Genomic DNA, 10,635 nt, shown 5'->3' on the forward strand with positions numbered 1-10,635 from the left:
AGTGAGGTAAATGTAGGGAAGGATTGGAGAGCTGAGGGAGAGAGTCAGAGTCTCTCTGCCGAAACATGTTCTACAAGGAAGACTGCAGGTTCTAGATTCCAGAGTCCAGGATCCATTTTTGACCAGCCACATGGCAGCTTGCCTGCCTCCTTCACTTCTCCTCCTAAATGTGGTGTTTTTCTTCTTTAAAATATAATAATGGTTCTCTCTGGGAGCAGGTTTCTCGGGGAGGTTTTCTGGAGGCAGCCTTAGTTTCAGTTAAAAGTAATAATCACTTCAAAATGCAGCCAGGTGATAAAAGTTCAGATCTTTAATTGCTTCCTCCAAAATAGCCCGGTTAGTTTTCTTGGTGGCCTATCTCTGCTTGGGTCCAAGAGCTCTTTCCAAATGTCTCCAAATCCAAAGCTTTATCCTTCAGCCTCCAGCCAGCACAAAAGTGGAAAATGGACTGGACCTGATTCCTCTAGCTCAACTCCAATTGTCTCCAGCCAGCACCAAGATGAAAGTTGGAATGAATCTGTCTTGCCTCTGAGAGAGGGCTTGTGGGATCCGAGAATGGGATTATAGGTTTCCTCCCAGAGTGCTCCTCTCCAACCCCTGGCAATGTTCCGAAGTGAACTGACTTGAAGCTCTAAGAGCTTCTATATATATGATCTCTCAAAGGTTGACTCTTCCTCCGAGAAAGTGGGATTATGGGATCTGAGAGTGGGATTATGGGTTTCTGGCTTGTAAATCTCATACTGAATACTGACTTGTGAATCTCCCAAAAGTGTGAACTCCAATAAATACTTAAATACTTCTTGCTTATATGAGCCCTCTAAAGATGTGAACACAAGCATTGTATCAATTCCACTGAGTTAACACTAAGATTCTAACACCTAAAAACCAAGGACTTTGATCCTGACTCTGACTGATCCTAAGACCCTCCAGAGAGCTAGATCGGACATTACAATGAATAAATACAAATATCTAAGAATGTATGAAAAAATAAAAATAAACATCACATTCTACAATGTATTCAACTTGGAATATTCTAATAAAACTATAACATCTAGGAGAAACAAAAAGGCTCGTATGGAACAAAAAGACATATAGAGATGACAGAATTTTTTTTAATTTTTTAAATGACAACTGGAAGTTGAATTTAAGACTTCAACAAAAAAGCATAAAAGCTAAAAGTGGAATTCTAAGATAATATAAGAATTAATGACTTCACATACAAAAGGGAGGACGGAAGAAGTGAGGGAAGGAGGGTGGGAAGGAGAGAGGGAGGGAAAGAGTAAAGGAAAGAAGGAAGGAAGGAGGGAGGAAGGGAGGGAAGAAAGGAAGAAAAGTAGGAAGGAAGGAAGGAGGGAGGGAAAAAGGGAAGAAGGAAAGGAAGGAAGAAGGGAAGGAACAAAAGGAGGGACGAAGTCATTATTAATCAGAGAAATGCAAATTAAGATAACTCTGAGATACCACTACATACTTGTCAGACTGGCTAGAATGACAGGGAAAGATAATGCGGAATATTGGAGGGGATGTGGGAAAACAGGGACACTAATACATTGTTGGTGAAATTGTGAATATATCCAACCATTCTGGAGAGCAATTTGGAACTATGCTCAAAAAGTTATCAAACTATGCATACCCTTTGATCCAGAAGTGTTACTACTGGGCTTATATCCCAAAGAGATCATAAAGAAGGACCTGTATGTGCACGAATGTTTGTGGCAGCCCTTTTTGTAGTGGCCAGAAACTGGAAACTGAGTAGATGCCCATCAATTGGAGAGTGGTTGAATAAATTATGGTATATGAATATTATGGAATATTATTGTTTGGTAAGACATGACCAACAGGATGATTTCAGAAAGGCCTGGAGAGACTTACATGAACTGATAACTGATGCTGAGTGAAACGAATAGGGCCAGGAGATCATTATATTCTTCAACAATACTATACGATGATCAATTCTGATGGACCTGGCCATCTTCAGCAATGAGATGAACCAAATCAGTTCCAATGGAACAGTAATGAACTGAACCAGCTACACCCAGCGAAAGAATTCTGAGAGATGATTAAGAACCATTACATTGAATTCCCAATCCCTATATTTTTGCCTGCCTGCATTTTGGATTTCCTTCACAGGTTAATTGTACAATATTTCAGAGCCCGATTCTTTTTGTACAGCAAAATAATGGTTTGGTCATGTAAACTTATTGCGTATCTAATTTATACTTTAATATATTTAATAACTACTGGTCATCCTGCCATCTAGGGGAGGGGATGGGGAGGAGGGGAAAAATTGGAACAAAAGGTTTGGCAATTGTCAATGCTGTAAAATTACCCATGCATATAATCTGTAAATAAAAAGCTATTAAAAAAAAAAAAAAAGAGGGAGGGAGGAAAGAAGGGAAAGAGGAAGGAAGGAAAGAAGGGAAAAAGGGAGGAAGGAAAGAAGGAGAGAGGGAGAAAGGAAGAGAAAGAGGGGAGATAAAAGAGGGAAGGAGGGAGGAAAAAGGAAAGATCTATGACTAGATCCTGAATAAGGGGTAGAAGAGAGGCAAGTTGATTGCATGAAGCATAGAGTATTTGTGCTGATTATATTCCTCTCTCATAATCCTCTTTTCTATAAAACAGAAAAAGTATAAGGGAAATGTATAGAGGCTTTCTCCTTTCAACATTCTCACCCAATCTGTAACCTTTAATTTCCATCTATCTATTGGTTCTTTCCCTGCTACCTATACACAGCCAGCTTTCTCCCTTCCTTCTTCCTTATAAAACCTACAACTTACTCTACCACTCCTGAAGCCATAGTTCTGTATCTCTCCTTCTTTTCACAATCAAAATCCTAAAAGAGGTTACATATATGCTTATTCCCTTTTCAACTACTTATAATCTGGCTTCCAGTCCCCTATAATTACCTAGTATTGTTTTCTGAAAGATTACCAAAGTTCTGGCTCTTGTCAACAATGAGGTTCTTCAAGCCAGTTGCAATGGTTTTGTGATGAAGAAAGCCACTTATACCCAGAGAGAGGACTTTTTGTTGTTTGCTTGCATTTTGTTTTCTTTCTCATTTTGTTTCCTTTTTGTTTTGATTCTGATTTGTCCTGTGCAGCATATTTGTGGAAATATATATAGAAGAATTGTGCATGTTTAAGACATATTGGATCACTTGCTGATTGGAGGGGAAGAAAGGGAAAAAATTAGAACACAGGATTTTGTAAGAGTGAATGTTGAAAAATACCCATATATATACATTGAAAATAAAAAAACTTTAATAAAAAAAAGAAAAAGAAAAAGAAAAAACACCTATATGTAAAAAATTAAATAAATAAATCTGAAGATAGGTTAAAAAAAAAAATTACCAATGTTCTCAGTATCTAAATGAAACAGCCTTTTCCTCCTCCTCCTCCTCCTCTTCTTCTTGTGATGCTTTTCACAATATGGTTCACTCTTTCCTATTTTCTATTTCTCTGGACTTCAGTGACACCGCACTCTTCTAATTCTTTAATCAATCAGACCAATTCTCAGTCTTATTTTTGGACAGTCATCCCTCTGTTTCTCTCTCTCTGAAACTTCTCTTTTTTTACTCTCTCTAAACTGATCCCATGAATTCCATTTTTTTCTATATACAATTAATTCCCAAAACTATTCATCAAGTCCTAAATGCTTACCATATTCCCAACTAGTTGCTAAACATTTCCACCAAATGTTGAATCAGTATCTCAAATTCAGCATTTCCCAAACAGAGCAAAGTGCACCTCAGCTTTAAGGGCAAAGAAAATTAGGAGAGGTTCAAATCCTCATTCTACCACTTACTATGAGATGTTAGACATGTCATTTCAGTTCTTTAGGCCTTGGTTTTGATGAGGATAGCCGATTAAGAGGTTATGCAAAAATGAATGGGGTTCCTTCTCTCCAAAGCTTGAGTTCTTAGGGAAGGAATTTGCTTTAAACTCAGAGGCTATGGTTAAAAAAAAAGCTTTATTGTTAAAGAAACACCAAGAGGGATTCTCTTGGCCCGCCTATCATTCTCAAGGAAGAAGTGATCTGCAAAAAGTCATTTTTGGAAGACCCATTTTATGTATGAGTCTAAGGGAAGTCTCAAGTAAATGTGAAATCTTGCCTGGGGTTGTGACTTTCCCCAAGAAAGCTTATCTTGTTCTAAGAGGATACGAGACCATTTGGCTTTGTAGAACAAAGAGGACATTTTTTTTTGAGATTTTATATAATTTTACAGGGCTCACTCAGGTCATAAAGAGTTCACTCTTATCAGTTTCATCTGTAAAATGAAGGGATTTATCTACATGAAGTTCCTTCTAGCTTAAATATTCATTATTCTAATTAGAACAACATAAGACTACACTGATGCAAAAATATGGAATTCTACTGAGAGAGAGTACCAAGGCCACCTTGACCTTTGATGAACAATAAATTTTCTGCCTCACTGCAGAACTGCCCTTGTTGAGCAAGTAGCATTGATTTGTCATTGTGGAAACAAGTGTAAGTTGAGGGTTACAGCCAGTGGATATGTGAACAGAGATGCCTGAATAGGGCCTCTCACCTGTGAGCAAGCTGCTGAATTGCTGGCTTGGCTCTCCTGACAAGAATGAACTCTGTATGACCTAAGTGAGCGCTGTAAATCACAAAAAAACCATGTTCCCTTTGATCTACAAACCCAAATGGTCTCCCATCCTCTCAGAGCAAGGTAAGTTTTCTTCTCCGAAGTCACAGCCCCAGGCAAGATTTCACATTCAATTAAGAATTATCAAACTTCCCCAGCTGCATACATAAAATGGGTCTTCAAAAAATGACTCTTTGCAGATCAATTCTGCCTTGAGAATGATATGCCCTCCAAGAGAATCCCTCTTGGTATTTCTTTAACAATTAAGCCTTTTTTACCATAGCCTGTGGGGTTAGCAAATTCTTTCTCTCTGAGAGAAGGAACCTCACCCATTCCTGCCTAACCTCATCAACTCATACCCTCATCACTCTCATTAGTAGATGCCATACATACTCAATGCCCATGAGTTGCTTCTCTGAAATGGTAATTGGGGATTGCCTATTGTCCATGGCACTGATCAAGCTTGCAAAAATGTATATCAACAAGTCTGTATGGTATAATAAACTGGAGCTCTTTTCACACCCTATGAGTCTCCTGCCCCATTCATCTCCACTCTGAAATCAAAGGGCTCATATGGCATGAACGCTTAAAAACCAGCCATAACATACAAAGAATCTGGCTGTAAAGTAATGAAAACAATTTTCATGTGTGATTTGTGGAACAAGATACACTCCATAATTGGAGACACTGTTTACCCACCTCCACTATCCCATTTCTACTATGCCCATTTAAATCTGAGTTCTACAAAATGCAAGCTAGCATTTATTCTCTTCTCTCTATTACATGCTACTGAAGGTATAAGTCTTAAAATCAAAATGGGATCTGACCCTTTTTCCCGTTGTGTCCCTCCATTATTTAAACAACTTCAGATCAAATGGTAGCAAATGGAATTATCATAGGCATCCAGGTCATAACGTTGATCATAAAAACAGACATAAAAAATTATAAATTTAGAAGTGGAAGGGTACCTAAAGAACAAATCTTCATTTTACAGAAGAAGAAATGTAGCCCAGAGAGATTAAGTGATTGAAGTGAACTCAAGTCTTTTATTTCCAAATCCCACACTGTAGCACTGCATCAAGTTACCTCCATTAATAACTACCACTTAAGTACAACAAAAACTTTTCAAATTGCAGTTGATCAGTTTTGTTACCATTACCTCTCTGGAAGAGATCATAAAAGCTATCACAAAATGGAGTTACCAAAGGGCACTTACCTATAAACTTTTCAATTGTAACCTCACGAGTTACCAAATCACCATACACATGTTTCAGGTTATCAATTAGTCCTTTTGTTTCCTGGCTTTCACTGAACGTCTCCAATACATTAGTAATGGCAATCACATCAGATTCCATGTTTACCCCATCTTCTTGCTCGGTACCATCTCCACTCAAATCATTTAAAGGCATTGGGGCTGAGGTGGGAAGGAAGGAGATTGGAAAACCGGGAAAAGTTGTCAGCACACTAGAATTTAAAAAAAAAAAAAAAAAAAAAAAAAAGGCACTTGTGAATCAATACCAGGTATATTCTGGCACACGACCCTGCCTCACCCCTCCCTACTCCACCCACACACACAACCATGACCCCAAAGATACTACAGGCAGCGTCCCTGCCAGGACACAGGAGGGGATGGAGACTTAAGTAGGGAAGAGGCATTACTAGAACTGACTCTACAGACACTACACGAGGAACCAGCCCTAGCCCAATGCTTTCAAAACAGAGCAGCATTTGCTCCCTCCTTCTTCCCATTCGTCTCTCATCTCGCTCTCTCTCGCCCCTCTCCTCCAGCCAGCACACCGTAAAGCAGAGAGACAAATCTGCGGGTTTCGTCCTTAGTTGGTTCTCTTCAACTTGCACTCGCGGGGCCGGGCAGTAAGACTTTGCAAATCATTCACTTCCGAATTCAGAAGCCGACCTCAGTTCCGCTACGGAACGCGCAAGGAGACAAAAGAGATCAGAGATTTGTGGGCGTAGCATGCTGTGAGAGGGAATCCACCCTTTTTTTCTGTCCACGAAGCAGTTATTTATAAGAAGCATCTGTGTCAAAATCATTTTTGTGCATCTCCTCCCATACAATTCCTAGTTTGTACTTGAAATTTTGTACTCCTCCATTAGGCAACTTTTAACATATATATGTGTGTGTGTGTGTGTGTGTGTGTGTGTGTGTGTGTGTGTGTGTGTGTGTGTGTGTGTGTGTTTTCCCTCCATTATATGCCGTTTGCAGAGCTGAAGTTTCAATGTACCTTTTCAGTCGTCATGGGACAGTTATGGGCCAGAGAAACTCCTTTTTCTTAGCCTTGCTTCCTATCTACTAGCTCCATAGAACGTCAGAGGACCTTAAAAATAATCCAATCCTTAACCACTCGACAAATGATAAAGCTGATTCACAGAAAAAGGAAATAATTTGCCTAGAATTATACTGCTACTTAATAATAAACCTTGGTCTAGAATTTGAGTCTTCTGCCAAATGATGCATTTGAAAGAAAGAAAGTTTAGTTCCCAGAGTTAAAAATTTAAGTCAGCCAGAAGACACTAATGCATTGTTGGTGAAATTGTGAAATGATCTAACCTTCTGAAGAGCAATTTGGAACTCTGCCCAAAGGATTATAAAACTTTGTGTATCCTTTGATCCAACAGTGCCACTATTGAGTTGTATCCCCAAGAAATCATAAAAGAGGGAAAAGAATTCATATGTGCAAAAATGTTTGTAGCAGTTCTTTTTGTGGTGGCAAAGAATTAGAAAATGAATAGATGCCCATTAATTGGGAAATGACTGAATAAGTTATGATATATGAAAGTAATGGAATATTATTGTTCTATAAAAAATGATGAACAGGCTGATTTTAGAAAAATCTAAAAAGATTTACATAAATTGATGCTAAGCGAAACAAGCAGAACTAGGAAAACATTGTATACAATAATAACAAAATTGTTCGATGATCAACTATGACAGACTTAGTTCTTCTCAACAGTGCTATGATCCAGGACAATCCCAATAAACTTTGGATGGAAAATACCATCAGCATCCAGAGAGAGAACTATGAAGATTGAATGTAAATCAGCACATGCTATTTCATTTTTTTTTTCTTTTTCTTCTTTTTTTTTCCCTCTTGTGGTTTTTTCCTTTTGTTTGGATTTTTCTCTGCCAACATGATTCATTAGAAAATATATTTTAAATAATGAATGTACATATATAACCAAAAAATGTTTTTTACATGTAACTGGGGAAATTTTTTTTTAAGTCAGCCAGAGTTTTCTCATGTTATAAGAGTATGAAGAAATCATGTTCACTCTATCTCCCTGGCAATTGAGCAAAAATGTGCATTTGATTTGCCATTTCCTTCTCTAGCTCATTTTATAGATGAGAAAACTGTGGCAAACATTGTTAAGTGATTTGCCTAGGGTCACAAAGTTAGTTAGAACTTGAGGCTAAATTTGAACTCAGGAAGATGGGTCTTCCTGACCTCCAGAGTCTTCCAGCACTCTATCTGCTGTGCTACCTAGCTGTCCAAAATGAGCATACAAAAGGATAAAATGTGGACATTTGACTACAGCACATTCCAGAAAAGAATATATCAATAGATATATTCAAAACTACAGCAAATTTTCAAGCAAATAAAATCATGGAAAAAGGGAAAAAAAGAAAAGCAACCTTTCCACTGAAACACCATAGCAATTTGAAGAAAAGCCTAAGATGGAAACAAGAAAGCAAGATGAGGTCTGACATGCAAAGAGCATAGTACAGCAGTATAGATCACTTTAGATGGGATAGTGGCTATTCACAAAACAGGCTATTCCTATTCCCTGTCCTGATAGCTAGGTGCAATTAGTACCTATTTCAAAAATTCTTTATTCTGCTTTGAATTGTATAACATGACTAGTTTTATTTTCCATAAACTTCTATAGTTGACCCAGACATGTATGTCGTGTCCAGTGGTTCAAAATATGCAGAGGGCAGCTATGGAAATGACTTATCCTAGTTTAGGACTAAAGTCCCAATTCTCGACCCACTGTTTAAAAAATTAGAGAATCTTTCTCTCTCTCTCTTTTTTTTTCTCTTTCTCTCTCTCTCTCTCTCCTTTTTGTTGTTGTTGTTGTTCTCCTTCTCCTCCTCTTCTTCTTCCTCTTTCTCCTCCTCCTCCTTCTCATTTCTCCCTCCCTCTCCTAAAAGCAAAAACAATACATTCATATGCCTAACCCACTAAAATCATCATTTAGAGCTATAATTGACTTGGAAAATAACTTATGGTACCAGAATAGAATTGCAAGGTTGCTTTAGGGCAGAGAAAGGTTAATCAGTGGAATGCCTGATCAATTAAGTCCTCTGATATACTTGATGAGATTTACAGGAATGGACATTTATCACAAAAAGGGCATCACCCATAGTGCAGGACATGACTTCTGCTTCCTTGATAAAAAAAAAAAAAAGTATGTTTTGATGGAATAACACAGTAGGACATAGCCTTTACTGCTTCCAAGTCCCTGTGTGTGGGATTTTGCATCAAAGATTATTGGCCACTGAGCATCATGGAGGACAAACTCTTATGGAGGAGACTCTCCCTCTCAGTTGTGTATAATAAAAACACTAATAACAACTACTATTTAGAGAAGAACCAGGAGATCATCATATATGGCAACAAGAAGATTATACAATGATCAATTCTGATCAAAATGACTCTTTCCAACAATGACATAATTGAAGCCATTTTCAATGATCTTGTGATACAGAGGGCCATTTATACTCAGAGAGAGGACTATGGGAACTGAGTGTGGATCACAACATAGCATTTTCATTCTTTTTGTTGTTGTTTGCATTTTGTTTTCTTTCTCATTTTGTTCCCTTTTTGATATGATTTTTCTTGTGCAGCAAAATTATTGTATAAATATATACATATGTTGGATTTAATATATATTTTAACATGTTTAACATATGTCAGATTACTTGCCATCTGTGGGGAAAAGGGGAAATTTTGGAACACAAGGTTTTGTAACAGTCAATGTTGAAATATTATCCATGAATATGTTTTGAAAATAAAAAGCTTTAATAAAAAAAATATAGTACTTTATAATCCACAAAGCATTTTACATTTTATCACCTTATTTGAGCAAAAGGTTCCTCCTAAAGTTTTTATTTAAAGATGGTTCTCACATTACTACATTGTTGACAGAGTTCTGAACTGATCCAACTGTTCTGGAGAGCAATTTGGAATTCTGCCTATCAAATTGTGCATATCCTTCAATTGATCAATGATGGACAAAAGCAGCTACACCCAAAGAAAGAACACTGGGAAATGAATGTAAACTGTTTGCATTTTGGTTTTTCTTCCCGGGTTATTTCTACCTTCTGTATCTAAGATATACTGTGACATATTTAACATGTATAGGACTGCTTGCCATCTAGGGAAGTGAGGAGGAAGGGAGGGGAAAAAATCAGAACAGAAGTGAGTGCAAGGGATAATGTTGTAAAAAATTACACTGGTATGGGTTCTGTCAATAAAAAGTTATTTAAAAAAAAGAAAGAAAGAAAAAATACAAAACTCAAAAAAGAAAAACACACACACACATACAAAAAAAAAAAAAAAAAAAAAAAACCAAATTGTGCATATCCTTTGATCGTTCAGTGCTTCTCCTAGTCTATATCCCAAAGAGATCATAAAAAAGAGAAAATGACCCACATGTGCAAAAATGTTTGTAGCAGCTGTTTTTGTAATGGCAAGGAACTGAAAACTGAATGTATGCCCATCAGTTGGGGAATGACTGAATAAGTTATGGTATATGAATGTAATGGAATATTATTATTCTATAAGAAATGATTAGCAGGATGATTTCAGAAAGGCCTGGACTTACATAAATTGATGCTAAGTGAAGAGAATAGAACCAAGAGAACACTGTACATAGCAACAAAATTTTGTGGTGATCAATTGTGATGAATGTGGCTCTTTTCAACAGTAAGGTGATTCAGGCTAATTCCAATGGACTTGTGATAGAAAGACCCATCTGCATCCAAAGAAAGGACTATAGGGACTTAA

The 10,635-nt window shown here is 37.3% G+C and overlaps 1 protein-coding gene across 1 annotated transcript in view; it reads right to left on the reverse strand.

Annotated features, from left to right (window-relative positions):
• Nucleotides 1-6,497, reverse strand: part of TBCD (tubulin folding cofactor D) — a 430,774-nt gene extending 424,277 nt beyond the window's left edge. The window contains 2 exon segments of the mRNA XM_051995656.1: nt 5,823-6,073; nt 6,427-6,497. Coding sequence (XP_051851616.1) covers nt 5,823-6,073; nt 6,427-6,497 — 322 coding nt within the window.
• Between the last annotated feature and the right edge of the window lie 4,138 nt (nt 6,498-10,635).

The sequence above is a fragment of the Antechinus flavipes genome, chromosome 4, assembly GCF_016432865.1.
Source record: "Antechinus flavipes isolate AdamAnt ecotype Samford, QLD, Australia chromosome 4, AdamAnt_v2, whole genome shotgun sequence".
Lineage (NCBI taxonomy): Eukaryota > Metazoa > Chordata > Mammalia > Dasyuromorphia > Dasyuridae > Antechinus > Antechinus flavipes.